We start from the raw sequence: 19,909 nt of genomic DNA on the forward strand, positions 1-19,909 counted from the left end.
AAGAGATATCTGGCAGTTATATAGGTAAAAAATGTGAAAGTTATGCCATTTAAGATGTATTTAATCAAGGCGGTGAAAATCAGTGCTGATTTAATCAATTTTGCTGCTTGGTGGCTTGGTGTTCTCAAGATCAGTGTGATTAAACACAGAACGGAAAATGAGAGGATTTAAATGCACACTCACATATACATCTTCCACTTGGCTCAGACCAATTCACCGGCCCCTGCACCTGTGTTCTTGTGTACCCAGCAGAGTAAAGGTCTGTTGGTGCCCCGAAGTCCTGAGAAGATGGTGGGACTGAGAAACCGATCCACATGGGAACCATTGCTACTCAAGGCCTCCTGCATCAAGTCCTGCGCCAACGGCTGCTCGCTGGGCATCACCACACAGCTTACCTACGCCAACGCGGACACAGAGTCTGTTGAAGGTGAGATGTGCTTCAGACCTTTATCATGTTGTGTAGCTTGATTGTTTGCTGGGTTGGAGCAGAAGTCTGGACTCCCTGTTTTGTGCCTCTGTTTGTGTAACCCCTCTTTAGGTGTGTTCGTGTACCCTCTCGGGGAAAAGGAGGTTGTGGTGGGCTTTGAGGCTGTGATCGCAGGCCGGCTGGTGGGGGTGCAGATCCAGAGCCGAGGGAAGCTGAAGGACTGCTGCCTGGATTGCTGCTCTGGGTCGGCTCTTGACGGCCAGTGTGGGAACGGCCGGGAGTGGGGCTGCTGCGGGAGCTCCAACCTAGACATGCAGTGCACCAACGGTGAGGGAGGGGGGGGAGGGAGGGAGGGAGGGAGGGAGGGGGCAATGGAGGAACAAATCTGAGTTACACCAGGGAGCTGATGTGCCCATATATTTCTCTGATATGATTTCATATGGCGTCTGCATCTAAGAAATGAAATATGCCTCTATGTTGAATATTCAGCTTTCCCCATGCTGCCAAGGCTACTGATTCACCCATTATCCAAGACAACCTTCTAATAAATCAGCCCACAATTATTGAGCAGTAATCAGCCTAATCTATTTATGGATACCGCAAGAAGGCACTGGTCATTGGTCCTCCTCTGTTTAATACAAAGACAATCAGGCCTTTACAAAACACAGACCTCATGAGGAATATCTGAACACCAAGGAATGTACTGTATTATATGTCCTTGTTTTGAAATTCCTATAATGCATCATGCAAATTGCTTTCCTCTAAGAACACACATTTTTCAAACCTACTGTATTTTGCCTGTCGATAAAAAGTATCTTTGCAGATATAACAGAAACACAAATCTGATGATTTCAACCACTGAGGAACCTAAGGATAATGTTCTACTGATTTGATCTCTATCTGAATACAAATACAGCTGTGTCCCTTCTTAGTCCTGTCTTAGCCTCACTGAGGATAGAGGGAGAGTCTTTAAGGACAGACAACAGAGGAAAATGGATTTGGCTGCCTGCCTAATACTGAAATGGCTTTCACTTAGCATAAACATATCAACTGGACGTGCATATTAGTATTCCACTGGACACTGTGGCATCATGGATATGGGAAAATGTCACACATGCAACACAAGACAGATTCAAGTAATTATTTTCTAACCTTTGGCTATTTTGATTTCAAGATAAAACCATGCATTATTTTCTGATATGAATAACTGCTGTATTTTGCCCCCAGGGCATCTGATCCTGGATGAGGACCTGGAGAGAACCACCTTCATCATGGGTACAGGAGTCATTGGCCCCATGGATATAGTGTCTATTATCATAAGCACCACACTAGAACTCCCCACATTAGAAAATGGAGCAATCCGCATCATCTACCCCACATTGCTTACCCCAGTTGTCAAAGGCCAGATGACTGCAAGCAAAAGTGAAAATGGGGGGAAATCAGATGAAACAGGGTATGCAACAATATATTTGTTACAACTGACAGTGAAAATATGTTGACATTTTTTTTCTAAACTTGTACATTTCATTAAATTATTGTAATCTAGACAAATGACTGCACGTTTGCCATGACTCAGCACTGAAATACAGTATATTACAGTCTTCTGAGTTATTTTCTCAAATAATCTCCTCCTCAGGCCAACCAGCTGTTTCGGTGCCACCTCAGGCAAACAAGAACGGGCGCTGGGCTCTGAGCAGCAGTGCGCCCATGCCATCTTCACCAGTCCAGCTGCCAACCTGGCACCATATGAACTCAACTTCCAGCTGCTGGTCAGAGGGGCATGCCTACTGGCTGGTACTGCCCGTCTCCTCCAGTGATTTAGACTCAGGGGTTCTTGACTCACCCACGGTGAAGTATTGGAGCTAAAATATATGTGGGGGATCGAGCCAGAAAGCAGAGTTATTGGGCTTAGAGAGAGAGAGAGAGAGAGAGAGAGAGAGAGAGTGAGAGAGAGAGAGAGAGAGTCTGGATCCAAACAGAACACAAGGTGCAAAGCAGCTAGGAGTATACAGGAGGAATTAATCTGCTCCACCGGTGCTCTACAAATGGAAATAAGTATACTCAAGCTACTATGTAATATGCATCATTGGTGTGTATGCATCATGACTAAAGTCATCATCACTCATTACTTATTAATAGAGCCGAGACAAAAATAGCGCTTTTATAATTAACTCTACATTTTAAGTACTGTACGTATCTCTTCCTAAACCCATCCCCAGGACTGGAGAGCCCCACTCACGCTCTGAGGGCCGATGCAGACCCCAGCGCCCATAGTGCCTCTGCCACCTACATCACACTGGCACAGGAGCATCCGTATGACAGGAACATAGAGGTCATTCTGCACCTCAGTGGTGAGCCATGCAAAATATTCTTTATTGCAGCTGTTTTTATTTTCTGCTTTTTGAACATTACTTTGAACCACAAACTCTTCCACAGAGCCTCACAGCCCATTGGTCATTTTAGAGAGAGGCAGGCTCTCCTTCAGCCAATATGAGCAGCTGATCTCCTCCCGCCGTGATTTCATTCGCTCTACGCGCAAAGATTCAGAAACCGAGAAGAAGGTTAGTGGATCCTCACACTGCTTTTCCTCCTCTCTTTATTTGTTGTTCATATTTCATGCCCTTGATACACAACTGGCAGAAAGTAGCATGGAAATCATAGGACAAGGGACTGCCAAAATACATTTATTAATGTACCTTACACGCTTGAAGTCCCAGTATTTCAAAAAGCACAAATATAAAGCTGTGAAGGGCTATATATGCACACTATGTAGCCATGCAGCTATGTAGATACACAACTGTGCATGAAATGGTTGTCGAAGTTGACATGACTTTTGACTTTGCCTGCAGTTGGAGTTTGTGAGGAAGCGGCAGCACAAGGACATCCTGAGCTGCCCCGTGCTGATGCTCAACTTCTGCCCTGACTTGCTGTGTGAGCCTCCAGAGCTGCACAAAGCCACCAGAGAGCTGCTCTTCCTCATCGACCGTAGCGGCAGCATGAGCGGCACCAACATCCATCGCATAAAGGTGAGCTCCAGTCAGCGCAAAAACACACCAGCTAAAGAAGAGGAGAATAGTATATATGGGGCTAGTATATATGCTGTAATTTTAGGAAATCAACAATACTGCACATTTAGAAGTAATGGTGTATATTGACATGGCCCCATCCTGTCCACTCTGTCCTGCTTCCACAGGAAGGCATGATGGTAGCATTGAAGAGTCTCCCCTCTGGCACCATGCTCAACATTGTGGGCTTCGGCACCACCATCAAGGCCCTGTTCACCTCCAGCAAGCTCTGCACCGATGTTGGTTTTATACATTACATTACATTATGTCATTTATCAGATGCTTTTGTCCAAAGCGAATTACAATAAGTACAGCGATGTACAATAAGTACATTATCCAATTACCTATCTCAGAATAGAGAGTTGTCTGAATCTGCATTGTTTTAACTTTAGGATTCCAGTGAAATAACTGATATATTAATCTCAGAGATGGATAGAGGATGCTCTATGAGTCTGCCCTTCACACAAAATATCAAACATTGTGTATGTTCAACATGGAAAAACATACTTCATCCACATTGCACGCAGCTATTTTCAATCATGTTTTCTGAAATCTGATGTTCTTGATCCATGCAGGACCTTCTGTTCTGTTTTGTCCGTTCTCTGTTCCTCAGTAATCAGGCAATAGGTCAGTTCCTTGGGTTGCCTTAGTAGCAGAGTATCAGGTTTTAGCCAGACCAGGGTCTGCAAGGACAAACAGTCTTTACACAGACTCCGGACCATATGGTGACCTTTCATGCATTTTAACTATGGTAGGAGATATCCTTCCACCCCCTCTCCTGTCAGCCATGTTTGTCCACGGTGTGATTTGAGGTAGCTTTAAGGCAGGTGCTTACCACTGTGTATGTTTACTCTCTCTTTATTGGACAGGGATTGATTCAATTCTTCTCTAACCTTTACAGGGTAATTGGGGCATCTGATATCAAACATAATGAATTTATCTCAACAACATAGATGATGATGTTTACACAGGCAAGGACATGTAATTGGACAGGTGTTGTTATGTGATGCTCACTGCCTTATAGGTTTCTTTCTTCTACTGTAATCGTTATTCTACTGTAGATCTGATACCATCTCCCCCTTTCTTTCTCTGTATATACATATATGTGTATATATATGTATACACACCAGGTCACTCTAGTGCAGGCATGTGAGTATGTCCAGAGGATGAGGGCGGACATGCGAGGCACCAACCTGCTGGGGGCGCTGTCCTGGGTGTACCAGCAGCCCATGCAGCGCTCGTGCCCGCGCCAGGTCTTCATCATCACAGATGGAACCATTAGCAATGTGGCCAAAGTGCTGGAGCTGGTCCGCAGAAACACATGCGCTGCCAGGTATGGGGGCTCAAAAACAAAACTGCCAAATAGATATTTACTGTATGGAAATCACTGTGAAGTATACAATGCAGAGAGGTGTGAGGCGGACAAGTTTATCTATATAGCCCTTTGTCACAAGCATGTCTCAAAGGGCTTTACATATCATATCATATACATGTCATATACCATATTACATCAAACACACTCACATTCACGACTATGGGCAATTTAGAGTCTCCAGTTCACCTGACCTGCCTGTCTTTGGCAAAAACACATACAAAATGGACATTAATTGGAATAACTGGTTAACAAGGAAAAGAAAAAAGAGAGGAGGGGAGTAGCTGAGACAGTGAGTGCAGGAGGAATGAGGTGAGAAATATGACAGAGACACAGTGGGGGAGAGAGAGAGGGAGAGAGAAAGGGAGGGAGAGGAGAGAGAGAGAGAAAGAGAGAAAGGGAGAGAGAGGAAGACTTAAGGAAGCAAACAGGGAGCATGAAGAACTGATTGTGATCGAAGCACTGTGAAAGAAAGCACAGAAGGGGCTGAGGTATTTTTCAGCCCCGCCCAGTAATCCCGTTAAGTGCTCTCCTCTGCAGTGAGCGTCCCGCCCCTCTGGCTTCACCCAGTCCCTCACTGCTCCCTTGGGCATTGCTCAATAACTCCATTTATCCCTCATTAGTATTCTCCTGTTAGAACGGCTTTGTCCAACACTGTATTTTGGCTGTCCCTATCCAATTGTGCACATGGGTGCTGTTTCTTGGTCACTAACATGTAATTCTACCAAGTTCAATGAATGTTATTAACGTTGGAGTCTATCTATCCCCAGACCCTAAAAACCAAAGGCTTACTGTCTTATTATGGTGATACATCTTCACACAACTCACCACCAAACTTGGTTTTTATTTCATTTTTTATTTCATTTACTTTCTTGATCTTATATGATATCCATGCAGTACAAACAGTATCTACCCGTCCAGACAAAGCCGCTCTTTTTAGAGCCAGCACTCGAGAGCTCAGCCTTTTCAATTAGTCTGTCCCCTGCTCTTTTCAGACTCTTAATTAGCCAAATGGCTTGTGTCACAAATAACAGTTCTGTCTGTTTGATGACTCTAAATTTCCCTTCCCCGAGGCACAAGGTATCCTTCATATGCCATTAGGTGTCACAAAAAGATAAATATTTACGTCTGATTAGGTGTAAAAAGGCTGGCACTTGAGTGGGGGAAACCAGGTGGTAGAAAGACGCATCCATATATCACAGGCAGCACATCGCACCAAGGAGCACTGAGTAATGTGAGAGAGTCAGAGTAGAAAGGAAAGAGAGATCTCAGATGATATTTGTGGTGTCATAATTCAGTTTTCTTGGGGGATGTGAGTGTAATTGAATGTCAGTAATACCTTTGCAGATGTTTTGGCCTGGGCCTTGGTCCCCGAGCCTGCAGGAGGCTCCTGCAGGGCGTTGCCAAGTTGACAGGAGGGACTACGGAGTTCTTGGATGATGAGGAGAGACTCCAGCCCAAGGTCAGAGGAGTGCAGCACTGCCACCTATTGGGGAAAATGAAAACTGCAAAAAAACACCAAGCTTTTGTACTTTATGATTGTCTTTCAGCAGGTCACAAGTCCTGTAGAAATATTACCTTCTCAGTTTAATTCTTTACACAATATACAGCCTGGGTTATAAACTGTATTATGACTACAGTCAATCTAACTTCTCAGTTAATCAAGTCCCTGAAAAAGGCCTTTGAGCCTGTGCTGACTGATGTGCGGATTGACTGGTACCTGCCGGACAACATGGAGGCTCTTCTCTCACCCAATGAGATCCCACCGCTCTACCCTGGAAATCGCCTGATTGGATATTGCACTCTGTACGATATGTCCAAATTCAAAGTCAAAAAGACAGAGGTACGTGTCACTATATTCTTTGGAAGAGCGTCTCTGCGTGTGTGCATGTGTCTGTGTATCTATGCACTCAAACCAGCTCTCTTATTTCATAGGCTCAAGGGCGAGGCTATAAAGGTGTACATCGTGGCTCCGCGGGCTCAGTTTTTGGCCTGTCAAATGACGAGCTCTCACCGCCTCCTGCCTCGGAGCTCCTGCCCATGATGACATCTGCAGATGGCACAGACTTGGAGGAGGCACTGCGGGAGATCTCCAGAGAAATCTCCTCTGAGTTCTCCTGTGCCAGAGACACGGAGCCTGGCACCAGCCCAGGTCAGAAAATCATCAATGGAACATAAACATGTAGTGAATACTTAATAGATATATACTCTGTAAGCACATTCTGGCGACAAATTTTAGAAATTACATAGACTTACTGGATATCCCATAGTGGTTAACAGTTAATTGTTGTCTTCTCTAGGTGTGGAGCTAGACTGGTCCAGCGATGTGAGAAGGAGAATCCAGCAGAGCTCCTATGTCCAGGAGCAGTACGTCCTCACTCGCTGCTCCCTCAGTAGTGAGAGGGGTCTACAGACACAGTCCCACTCACACACACACACCTCCTCCATCTCTGACTCTGCAGCTGGGCCCTTTCTCTCTGATCCTCCCTCCGGTGCCCTGCTGGATACGGGGTCCCTGCCCCAGGGCCTCGAGAAATTGCCCTTTCCAGAACAGAGGACAACCCTGTCTCGCTGGGCAGAGTCACCATGGCAACAGAACCTCTCCGCTGAAAGCACCGATAATTGGGCCAAAAAGGTAAAAATGAATTAAAGGAAACAATCCACCCTAAAACACTTAAACACTATAAAAAACAGCTTTTGGTGATGTACCTTGCATTTCTGGGCTTTTCTTGTTATTTGGAGGTGTATTTTGCTTCTTTGTTTTTTCCCTCTCTTTCTCATACAAGCAGAATGGCCGTCTGTGCGGAGGTGAGGACTCTCGTAGGAGGCAAAAAACATTGGCTCGCTCGACCATGGCAGCACGCAGTTTCTCCTCCCCCCAGGGCGAGCTGGACATGCACCGTCTGAGGAGGGCTCTAGAGAGGGTCTCCTTCGACCAAACGTTGGGAGGAAGGCTGGACGAAAGTGACGGGGAGACACAGCCCACCCCAAGAGGAGCACTGTCCCGCAGAAGCCTCACCGACTCCAGTAAGCTAGTACTGAGAGAAGCAAGACTATCCATTTCTTCCTTCCTTCCATCCATCCATCTAGCGCTCTCTTTCTCACTCTGACCCTCAGATGGGCTGCTGTTCCCTGCCTCTCCTCTGGACTGGGACAGCTTCACAGACCCGGAGTACCTGTTCACTGCTGTTCCCCCAGACCCCCCTCCAGGCCAGTGCCGCTCCCTTATTCACGGTCTGCTGGGTGACAGACCTGTGTCCTGGGAGGTCACTGTGGACCTGGGGCACCTCTGGCCCCCTGAGGGCCAGGGGACAACAGGGGGTAGCGCAGGTGGGGGTGGAGAAGGAGGAGGAGGAGGAGGAAGAGGAGGGGAACCATGGGAGGAGATCATTCATCAACTGACTGCTCGCTCTGTCATCAGAGACTTTGAGAAAATGGCAGAGAAGGAGAATGATATTGAACATGGTGAGGTTTAGAGTGTAAAAAACATTTCTCTGATTGATTGATTTACAATTACCTTAAGTGCTATATACACCTCTTACTGTTCAGGTGTTCTTGTGTGTGATTCCTTAGGTCCAGCTAAGCGACACCGTATGAAGGCTATCCAGACCAGCAAGCATTGTAACATCATCTGCATGTACACAACCTTCACGGCTACTGACAGCAACCCCAGCAAAGGCTTGGCAGACAACACAGAAGTCAAAAACACAGGTATGCTACCCACTCCTTGCGCACACACACACACACACACACACAGAAACCCAGCAGTTATAATTTGTTAAAAATGTGAGCAATGCAAGGGTTTGATTCCATAACTTTATGTGGATCGGGATCCCCTTTGAATGCCACATTTCTTCTGCATTTGTGCCGTGTGTGTGTATATGTGTATGTGTGTGTGTGCGTGTGTGTGTAGGGGTGCGTTTGGGGAACAGGCGGAGTTCCCAGTCAGGTAGTCGCAGGCAGAGGGCCTATTCTGTTGGTCTGGGCCGACGGCGCTCCAGTAGAGACAGTGAAGAGATAGAGGACACTTGGAACTCCACAGGTAGATAAGCCGTATGATGATACCTCCATCCATGTCTGAAGTATCTAGCCCCCTCACCATTGCTGGTTACCATGTTTTAGTTAGTTAATGTGGTGAAATGGTGGTAAAATTATCAAGGTCATGTGGTGTTGTCTTTGTGTCTCTCAGACAAGGACGACACTCCTGCCTCGCCCTGTAGCCTTACATCCTGGGATTCTAGTAAGTACTGCCGAACACCTGCTCAAACAGTCTAGGTTAAAGCAGGTTTGTCACCAGAAGACTGGTTCAAAACTCTGAACTGACTGGGGAAAATCTGGGTGGGTGGAGATGAACCAGAACTACTACTCACTGTCAACTAATCAAAGTACCTCTGAGTAAGACACACAACCCCTGTCTGTTCAGAGGTAACCAGGATAAGCCTGTGGTAGTTTAAAAAAAAAAGTGGAGTAAATAGTGGAGTAAACATTTCTTGGGTAAAAAAGCAACATTACTTAATTACTGTCCTGATATAACATTATAGTGTAATGTTTCATTCCACACCCCTCTCTCAGATGTAGGGGCAGGTGTCTACCCTACTAGCCCCCCAGCCGTATCAGGAACCTCATACACTCGCTCACAACGATCTGTAGAGAGCAAGTCAATGGAGAGCTTCTTTGGCTCGAGGTGAGACTTACACACAAACAAATGCCAGTTGGGAAATATGAACTGTGAAAGAAACATAAAACACCTCTCTGTATGTGTTCCAGGTTCCCTCTGGGCAGACTCAGGTCCTCTATTTCATCAGGAAAGCAGGTTCCTCTGAAGTCCCACTGTCTGTCTGCAGAGACTGAGAAACAAGTTGAAACTGAAGCTCCAGACTACCTGCCTCTGGTGATGCGCGCACACACTCACACACACAAACACATTATGCACTAATGCACATGCACACACAGATTCGTGACTCCATATGCGTGGTGTCTCCTCAGGTGCGTCTCCAGCTAGCATCAGGAGCTTTCCTGCTGACAGAGATCTACTCTGACTGTGTCCAGATCCCCCTGGACCGCCTGAAGAGGGCCTCACCCTACAGCCTCCACCGCCGCAGCCTCAGCCCGCCCTTCCGCTGCACGTCCCCCAGCGCTCCATCCATCTCCTCCTCTGCCAAGCCTCCTGGTGGTCCCACTAATCACCATGTTACCTTTTCTGCTTCCTCCTCCTGCCTCACCAAACCCCCTGCACCTCCTTTCCACCACACTCCGGATGACACTCCTCTGACGCTGGAGCCGAGGCTCCGTCGGCGGCACTTCTCCGACCGAGACCCCGTCACCTCACCCCCTGACCTCCCCAGCTCTGAGGAGGGTTCCCTGGTGCTACCTGGTGGCCACCCCCAGAGCCAGAGCCAGAGCCACGGCCAGGCAGACAGCGGTCGTGGCTCAGAGACAGACATCTGTGAGGGATCTCCAGTGGAGCCGGTCGCTGCCGAGCTGCAGGGGAGCAGTCAGCTGGCTCAGGAGGACCTGGAGGGCTCGAGCTGGGCTACGGCCGTGGCTCTGGCCTGGCTCGAGCACCGCTGCGCCGGCTACTTCATGGAGTGGGAGCTGGTGGCGGCGAAGGCAGACTTCTGGCTGCGCTGTCAGGAGCTGCCGGAGGGAGTGGACCTGGCTGGGCTAAAGGGAGCTGCCAGACAGCTGTTCCTGCTGCTGCGCCACTGGGATGAGAACATCAAGCTCAACATGTTGTGTTATAACCCCAATAACATGTGAGACAATCATCACTGGGGAAATTGAGCCAGATCTACTGGGCTAATTAACAGTAGCATTACTGACTTTTTACCTACGATTGTGACTCCAAAGAAGCAATGCCTTTACATGAAAAACTACATCCTGTATGATTTTATCTGCAGGGTAAACTAATGCCATAACCCAGTGCCAAGATCATTCTATTATTAAGTTGCACATGAGAAATTCTATTGATGTAAAAATTTATATTTTATGTGACAGGAATACCCTTTACTTGACATAGACCAAGTGGCCTTTTATTATAAATATGGTTTCACAAGAATGCCTTGACCATCTGAATAGGCTTTTACTCAGTAATTTTAGTTTATAGCCAATGTAGTACTTTGCCAAATGTATAATCTTAATCGGGTGGTACTGAACAAGTTTCAGTTGTGAATGACTTGAATAATTGGGATGATTCTTTGATAAATTCATGAATGATTCTTTACAGCAATGACTTTATTGTTCTGCAAAATAAAAACACATTCTTGGAATTAGTCCATTTGTCTTCATGTGTAACAAAAACATGCATGCAAAAAAAACAAACAAAAAACCTGCATGTTACTAAGGTTAACTGGCAGCTCAGTTTAATATAAAAGTTCACACCGTTTCAGTCTACTGCATACCGTTCACATTGAATCTACTTGTGTATTGATGAGTGCTGAGCCACACTCACAACAGAGGATGAATCAGTTAGAAAAACAAAACTGACAGACAACTAAGCAAGATTGTCAACAAAGTATATAACTATTGGATACTATTTTTGGCCTTGTACTATAGAATAACTATTGTGCCCGGTGGAAATGCCACAAGCTTATGTCTGATATGCAATGAATTTAAAGCTTAGAGTGCGAAGTTCAAGTTCTGTGGTATATTAATGACATTCTTTAAGTATAATATACTGCTCTCTTAACACAATGTACAAAATAACCTTTTGTGCACCAGTAAATGATAAATCTATGAAACTAGTGAAAATTACCTGATAAGATGTATCATGGGCAGAAAGTAGTTTTACAATAAAAATAAGTAGATTTATAGCCTATGTAACAAATTCTTAAGATATCTTTCAACACAGCAAAACATTCACAATTTCCCCTCAGCGCTACACTCCACTCTTCCAATTATCTTTTTGAAAATGGAACCTGAGAATCCGTATTTTCCTTCTCCTTTCATCTCCTCAACTGCATGGGACTAACACATACCATTTCCTCATTTAGGTGTCTGTCTGCAGACTGCACCCACACGTTAGCTCTCTTCACATTAAGCAGTGAGCTGAGATGAGAAGCATCAGACAGCTCCTTTTATGTTAAGACAGTCTACCCCAGTGACCTCCCCTCTGCGTCAGTGTTGCGAGGAGTCGCCGAGAGGAGGGTGGAGGCTGTTGGGCGGCTGATCAGACCCCGCTGCGCCTGGGTCCGGTCCGGGCTGTAGCTCACTGGCGCTTGTCCTTGACGGATCCATCCCCGTGTGCCTCTGCTGGGGCTGGAGCCGGGGCCGGAGCCGGAGCCGGAGCCAGCCACAGACACAGGAGGATGATGAGGTGGCAGACGTGGAGGGCGGCTGAGCTGTAGTTAGTAGACGGGTAGGTGTTCCATGAAAGCTCGATGAGACCCAGGATTAGGACCCTGCACACAAACACAAAACATACAGGCATTGACATGTGATTTAGGCTTTGGTGACCTACTTCACTGTAAATTTAATACTAAACCAAAGTGGTACATAGTTCCTCTCACCTGAGCAGGTGGGCCAGCTTCTTGACTCCTCCACTCCAGAGCAGGTAAGGCAGCGTGTGGAAGTACCAGACGTAGAACTGGTAGTGCAAGGAGCGGCTGAAGCACATGCCAATGAAGTTAGAGGTAAACAGAATCAGCACTATCTGTGATTTTCTGTTAAGGTCTGGCATAAAGGGCTGTGCATACCAGGATCACATTCATTCACTCGCTCACTCACTCATTGATACAAGTTACTCCCCACATATTAGGCCAATGTAACTTTTCCAACTAGTAACAGAAACAACAGCAGTAGTGACAAGTGGCTGTAACTGTTCAAAGTGATGTATAATATTTTGTCATTTGAGGCTACAGTTCTGAAAACACAGTGTGCACATTGAGGAACAATATTCTACAGACAGGTGTAGACTCAAGAGGAATAGAAGGATATGATCAACAGTAATTTTCTGAGCAGGGACTTTCCTCTTGCTTGGCTCCTTCAGCAGTTCGAGAATGCCCTCTCCTGGCCTAATAAGAGAGAGGTAGACCATTATTTTTCAGAAAACAAAACAAAACAAACAAACAATAAAAGTGTGGAATTTCAACTTCATGACTACAATGAGTGCATGGCAGTATATGTTGTTAACACCTCCCTTGAGGGTAGGAAGTCCTATTTATGAAATATTGCTATCCGTGATTTGCAGTGTCACTGGTCTGTTACCGCCACACTGACTTCCTGTTTGACTCCCAAAGAATTTCACAATTAGTGAGAGAATGTGCCTACCATCGCCATTTTATTAAATAACACACTTAACCACGTACAAATTTAAATACCTGTCATATGTTGTGCCGTTGGTTGTAATAATCGTGTCGGAATGAAGGGGGTGAAACTTGCTCACTGATAAGGAGAGATGTGATGTAGTAGCAACAATTTATGAGCCTAACGTTATCTTACCGGCTTGGAAATTAACTTTTTCTCTTTAAGATGAAGTACTTTTAGATAGTTTACCCACCCATCAGTACTTTTGTACACCTTAAGGGTTTTTGCCGGAATACGGAGACAGGTTGTGGATAAGATATGGCAGGTAATGTATATATCATGGAATGACAGATCAGGGAGTTTATTTGCAACGTCAATCTTTTTGAAATATCTTTCCTTTTTTACGAAGTCAGGGGAAAGGTTTGCTTGTTCATGGTTGCTTGTTGTATAGTTTGTGGTCATAATGGAACATTGTTTGGGTGTCAATATGGCAGCATCAACAAAACACGTTGTCAATGCATGTCATGGATAGGCAGTTGCAAGTTTCAGTCGAAATCTTCTCATACAAGCCTCACATTTCGTTTACCAGTTAAAATTCTCATATCTGGCAAACCTCCATTGGAGTCCATAGGATCAACTACTGCTGACTGAGCCAATGCCTGTGGCGTACTGGAACAAACAAACTGGCAATATTTACTCCAGCTCATCTCTGTCTACAAAGCCAACGCTGACCTTGGCACAGCCAATGTCTGTCTCACCTCTTCCAACGGCGGAGCGCAAAGAGCAGCAGGGTGAGCAGGTGGGCAGCCAGCAGGAGCAGGTGGAAGTAGCGACTCAGGAAGAGCCACTCCGGCAGGAAGCGCCAGTTCACCGTCCACTTGAACATGAACTGACGGCCCAGATCAAAGGCCCGGTTCATATAACCAATGGGATTCTCCATCAGGAAAGGGAGACCCAGCAACAGCTGTGATAGGAAGAGATTGAGATGAGGCTTGTCTAAGCTGAACAATATTGACTGCATTACAATAAAAAAGCTGGCTCATATTGAATTGAACCGCACCATCATGAGGAATGTTTACCTGTATGCCTGCACACAGAGAGAGTTTGGGGATAGTCCTGATGAAACCAAACTCAGACAGGAGGAGGAAGAGAAGGCCAGGGGCGAAAAGCAGCACATTCATTTTCACAGACACTGCTAAACTGTCAGAAAGAGAGGGAGACAGAGTTGTAATTTCATCATGTCACAGATGGCAGACCATTAAGTGAGAGGCTGCCCAGTATTAGGCCTGCAATAAGCCATCAAAGTGTCCACACTTGCCTATAAAGGCCACAGCCCAGGGTCCAGTGCCCATCCAGGAAGAGATTGACGGCCCCAAACAGCAGCATCATGGCCACTGGATCGTTGAACAGACGCAGCACGAAGATGGAGTGGATCCGGTAGGAGGCACAGCACACAAAGAAGAACACATAGGGAGGAACCTGGAAACAGGCAAGCAAATGGAGTACAGATTCTGTGCAGTCCCACAGAGCATTTGTGGCAATGACATATAGACCTGATTAATTATTATTCATTTGAATGTGATGTCAGCTCTCTGGCTAGTTGATCAGCTGCCTCAATCTCTTCTATGGAGAATACAGTGATGTTAGGCTACTTGACTTGCTAATTTAAGTTGGCAAATAAACCATTAGCAACTATAGCATATTACATGAATACATAGAAGCACTGCACCACATTGTGATGACGCCTGATATCATCCAGATACAGAGGAATTAAGTGTCTCACCCTAACTGACTGGCCTGAATTTGGCTCTTGAAGATCACAGCACAGTGGCAACAACACTAGAGTTTAGTGCTGTATCATAATAATACCATAATACACATAATGTTGCATGATAAATGTGGCTTTGGTCACAAGCAACCGTGGACTGACCTTTTTAGTGCGGTGGTATATCCTGAAGACCAGCAGCAGTGTGATGAGGTAGAAGACAGCAAAAATGTACTGGCCCAGGCGGATGTTCACCCCATGGCTGGTGATGTAGTACAGAGCTGTGAAGACGTACACAAAGCCAGCCGGGTAGCTGAAACAACAAGGTGCCAGTTAGATCAGCCTGCAGTCATGAGCTAACTCCAGGTTGGATACTGTGTGGCTTGACGGAAAACTTCAGCACTGCGGGTCTCTGAAACTCACACCAAGGGGCCTGTGTCTCCTTTGAGCTGGGTGTAGTCGTAGGTACCGTTGATGACTCCCTCTACTTCATCCATGTAGGCTTTCCAGTCTATCTCTGTGTCTGCAGTATAGGAGATATACTTGTGATCATGCGTGACGGGGTAACTTTAAGTCCGATCATACTAATATCATTGTCAGTATTGCTCACCCTTTCATTTATTTGATTTGTCATGAATAATGGCATGCAATGCAAAAAAAACCCATACACATTGAGGAGTATTAACAATGAGATGACTGACACTAATCCCTATAATAGTAACACTGCGTTAGCTAAATAGGCAACAAATATGTTTTCCTGACTGTTTTGAAAGAGTTTATACTACAACAATGTTGGCAATAACAATAATATCCAACACAAAGCTTTAAGCCTAGCAAATTACAACTGTCATTTTAACACTGGAGCATAGGAGACATCAGCGGATGGTCGTGGTCATGCAGGGGCAGTAAATTCACTTTGACAGGTGGCAGTAGATAGTCCGCTAATGCTAGCTACTTAGCGTTTAAGTACGTTCAGAACAAACACAGAACACCTTAGCATGCTAACTAGCCATGCAGCTACTTACATGCTACTTTGTGGATGACCCATATATTTATCCCGATTTCCAGGAACCACAGAACAGAAACGACCAACAGTGTATACTCCGCCTTGAACAGGACTAAATGCTTCTCCTGCCATAGTGTGTGCAGTCTCCCCCACAGTCGGGACGGTGGACCAGGAGACTTTTTCTTTACACCTCCTCCTGCCATCTCGGCGTAGAGACGTGGACAGAGGCCGCAACACGCGTGTCAAACAGCGCTGTACCCTGTCACGTGACGCAGAAAGCGTTTGTCTTGACGCTCTTTGGCTTCATCGCCCACATCACGTGAACAAAACATTGGACACATTCTTCCGGGTGTGACAACTCGAGAGACTTTTTTTGTGGCAGGTAAATAGTTCAAATCTATGATTAATCGTGTTGGACAATTATGACAAGCAGTTTAGATATGTAAATTCTAGTCGCTCGCATGATAAGCTGCAGAGATAAAAAACGTGTTAGAGGTCATGGCATGGCACGTCCTCCTGCTGGCCTAGAAACTAGCTAACCTGTTAGCATTGAGCTAGCGAAATAGTTCAGCTTACAGCACAGCAAATGGACTCTCAACATGTTATGTAACAAATAGACTATGTTAGTACTCTATAAACTAAAACTTGCATGCTGTTTTGTTATTCAAGATTATTGTTGTCATGGCGAGTAGAAGTAACGTGACTGGATGTTCGCAGACACCTGCGTGTTTTGATGGCAAGCTAAGTTAAAATATCAACTTAAAGTTTGGACTTTAAGTTGGACTCCATTTAAGAAAAGTTGGTGTATATGGACATATGTTTGGGCGATTTGTTATGTATTTTATTGTACTTTTGTTTAATGTGTTTTAATTGTTTTTACTGTGGTGTTACTATATTTATGAGTATTTTTTTTTACTGCAAACCAGATTTCCCCTAAGGGACAAAAAAGTTTGTGCTTGGACTTGAAAAGTTTGGTTGCATAGTGAAACACGTCTGATCAGTCAATCCTCAATGCCACTATTGTAGACATTTTAAAGCAATTCACAGAAATGTCAAACTTAATGTTGCAGCTGTGGGTTTAAATGGCAGCTTTGTAGACACACATGACCCAGTCTTCCGTGTTGAGCCTCCTTCACATCATATGTTTGGCTTCCTAGCTGTGCAGGTCTGCTCTGAAGGAGGTGACAGGAGACCCAGAGGGAATGGATGAATTTCCTGTGAGGCCTGTTGAGGCACTGTGTCTTGGGGCCAGCCTTGCCATCTCTGGCATCTTCTACTATGTCTACAGGAAGAAGCGGAAGACAGTGGAGAAACTCAATGTTAGTTGGGTATCATATGTATTTGTCCAGAACATAACTTTATATTATGTGTACAGTCATAATCCTCTGAAATCCTCTTGAAGATGACTGCACTCTGCTAATGAGTGATGTATTGCTTGCTCTGGACCATGTTCAGAGAGCATGTCAACCCTCTGGATGACAGTCCTGCAATGCAATGTGCAGTTTGTCAAACCAGAAACCTGCCAAGTATACTATACGTGTCTTGTTTCTTGTGTTGTCAGGATGCTCCACACTTGTCCTTAGATGGAAAACTCACAGACATTTTGAATGTTACTCCAGGGAAGTGTCTGCAGTATGTTGTCATTGAAGGTAATCAGTTTTTTCTGCTGTTTATGATCCAGACAGGAGTTGACTCATGTCTTCTCCTTGAAAAATGTGTTAACTTATCTCTCTCTGTCTCTGTCTCTGTCTCGTATGTATGTGTGTGTGTATGTGTGTAAAGGGGCAGTGCAGCCGGTGGGGGAACCTCTGAGGAGTCAGTTCCAGGACGGAAGTGTCGGAGTGGTGCAGAAACTCATGTTGAGAGAACACAAGCTGGTATGGAACGGCTTCGCTCGCACTTGGTGAGAACTATTACACCAAGACAATAATGCAAAACAACATTACACAGATGCCTTGTTGAATTATGCAATGACACCTCCAGTTCATCTGTTGTCACTGCCTGGCTTGAGAAACTGCTTTGGCTGCTTCCTGCTTTCTCCTGGGGATGTGTTGACAGTTTTGCACGATATTGATCAAATATCAATATAATTTTCATTGAAAAGTGCAATTACAATATGGATGAATATACATGTTTGTGAAATGTTCCATAAAAAAATTATCGTTACAAAATGAGATACTATGGATTTGCTCAGTGGAATAAAATAAAATGATTAATTGCACAGTCCTAATTGATACAACCCTAATTTCAGTTTCAAGGACATATGATATTTGATATATTTTTCTGTAGCAACATATAGGTAAAAAAAAGACCCATTGTAATCCCCCTCCCCAACTGTTGCAGGACGGACAGCGAGCGAGTCTTGCACCAGAGAGTGAATGCAGTGCCCTTCAGTCTGGTGGGATCAGATGAGGCCACAGTCAGGGTCCTGTGTCCTCTGGAGGCCTCTGGGTTGGAAATGGAGATCATCCATGAGAAGTTCCACCAGGCCACTTACGGCTTCACCGACATCATAGGACAGTACCTCAGTGGGGAGAAGCCTAAAGGGCAACTGGAGACTGAGGAAATGCTCAAGGTCAGTTGTTAGATTAACTAGTCAGATACGTAATACGATTCATTCATAATCAGTTGAAACAACATAACTTTCAATGCTTTAGACATCTTTCTTTGTTGTCTTTTTGCTAACTACCAGAGCAAGCTGCTAGTATTAACATAGATGAGCTTAATGATATGTTACACACCTACTCTCCTCTCTCTCCAGGTGGGTGCTACTCTTACAGGTGTAGGTGAGTTGATCCTGGACACGGACCGGGCCCTGAAGCTGCGTCCCCCTACTGACGGTTCAGAGTATTTCTTGAGCACATCGGACTTTGAGACCCTGCAAATAGAGCAGGAGAGCCAGGCGGTTGTGTGGCAGGTTTTGGCCTCTGTCTTTGCTCTGGCAGGGGCCGCGGTCCTCCTCTGGGTCGGTAGACGCTACTACCGCAACCTGAGGCTGCGCTGGGAGCAAGACCGGCTGAGGAGGGAGTTCGAGAGACTGGATGCCGGAACCCCAAGAGCGGGAGCCGGGTCGGCGGGCTCCGAGGCCTCTCAAGACGGGGCTGAGGTTCCCATAGAGAGTGCCTGTGTGATATGCCTCAGCCAGCCACGTGGCTGTGTTCTGCTGGACTGTGGGCATGTGTGCTGTTGTTTTAGCTGCTACCAGGCCCTTCCACAACCCACCTGCCCCATATGTAGGCAGACCATCAAGAGAGTGGTCCCTCTCTACCAGGCCTGAGGCAGCTTTTATAAAACTGTTGCTACCGTAGTGACCATATGACCTCAGTGGAACTTGACCACCGTGCAAATACTATTCCCTCTACCAGCTTTACACTTAAAAGGTCTGAACTCCTGCACTTATACTTTAGAAAGGACAAAGGTAACTCTCTTTGGTGATCTAAATACTGTAGTTATTATAAGAGGGGTTTTTGGCGCTCTTATGAACATATGTGTAAACAATATGTGAAACATTTAGGATATTGTGTATAAGTTTATGATCACTATACATGTATGTTTCAGTTTTATCTCAAATTGTAAATGTGTGTAATTACTGGGAAAATTAAGTACTTGTAAATATATTCAATAGGAATAGATGTTTATTTTCCTACATGTTTGTTCTGTGCCTTAATTCGGTAACTTATATGACTGCTGCTGCCATGGAGTGATTGCATATAACTTGGCTGCTTGATTCCGGTCATAAGGAGCTAAGCTTTTGTTCCAACCCAGCTTCAACATACTAGCTTTAGTTATTCATGAATCTAGTGGAGAGATTCCCAATCACAGCACTATGAAAATGTTTGAGCCTTAGGAAGTCACTGAAACAAGATGCGTTTGGTGCCAAGATGCTTGTGGGGAAACCAGGTACTGTTACATCGAATAGCTTGAGTATTAAGATGAATTGAATGCACCAGCCTGTAATAAAGGACAGGTGACAATGTGAAAAATGTTGGTTTATTGAAACAATCAGGTCAATAAAGCGTCACTCCCTAAA

The 19,909-nt window shown here is 45.3% G+C and overlaps 3 protein-coding genes across 3 annotated transcripts; 2 read left to right on the forward strand and 1 right to left on the reverse strand.

Moving 5' to 3' along the window:
• Positions 1-288: 288 nt before the first annotated feature.
• vwa5b2 (von Willebrand factor A domain containing 5B2) lies at positions 289-10,624 on the forward strand. Its single transcript, XM_071926900.2, has 21 exons — positions 289-427; positions 539-754; positions 1,655-1,880; positions 2,064-2,221; positions 2,647-2,778; positions 2,864-2,988; positions 3,277-3,453; positions 3,621-3,731; positions 4,623-4,825; positions 6,212-6,326; positions 6,522-6,707; positions 6,800-7,016; positions 7,165-7,499; positions 7,654-7,891; positions 7,982-8,329; positions 8,438-8,575; positions 8,778-8,906; positions 9,054-9,108; positions 9,465-9,548; positions 9,632-9,755; positions 9,851-10,624. Exons 1-21 carry the CDS (start codon positions 289-291, stop codon positions 10,622-10,624), a joined length of 4,230 nt encoding a protein of 1,409 aa, XP_071783001.2.
• Positions 10,625-11,077: 453 nt separating this feature from the next.
• On the reverse strand, positions 11,078-16,091 carry alg3 (ALG3 alpha-1,3- mannosyltransferase). The gene is made up of 9 exons (XM_078287750.1): positions 15,899-16,091; positions 15,297-15,396; positions 15,039-15,186; positions 14,427-14,587; positions 14,188-14,308; positions 13,867-14,072; positions 12,800-12,876; positions 12,373-12,517; positions 11,078-12,264 (listed from the first exon to the last, which is right to left on the reverse strand). Exons 1-9 carry the CDS (start codon positions 16,080-16,082, stop codon positions 12,072-12,074), a joined length of 1,335 nt encoding a protein of 444 aa, XP_078143876.1. The 5' UTR covers positions 16,083-16,091; the 3' UTR covers positions 11,078-12,071.
• Positions 16,092-16,237: 146 nt separating this feature from the next.
• mul2 (mitochondrial E3 ubiquitin protein ligase 2) lies at positions 16,238-19,909 on the forward strand. Its single transcript, XM_071926902.2, has 6 exons — positions 16,238-16,261; positions 17,037-17,198; positions 17,441-17,528; positions 17,662-17,782; positions 18,223-18,454; positions 18,641-19,909. The coding sequence occupies exons 2-6, from the start codon at positions 17,082-17,084 to the stop codon at positions 19,154-19,156; spliced, it is 1,074 nt and encodes a 357-aa protein (XP_071783003.1). The 5' UTR covers positions 16,238-16,261; positions 17,037-17,081; the 3' UTR covers positions 19,157-19,909.

Source organism: Centroberyx gerrardi, chromosome 13 (assembly GCF_048128805.1).
Source record: "Centroberyx gerrardi isolate f3 chromosome 13, fCenGer3.hap1.cur.20231027, whole genome shotgun sequence".
Classification (NCBI taxonomy): Eukaryota; Metazoa; Chordata; class Actinopteri; order Beryciformes; family Berycidae; genus Centroberyx; species Centroberyx gerrardi.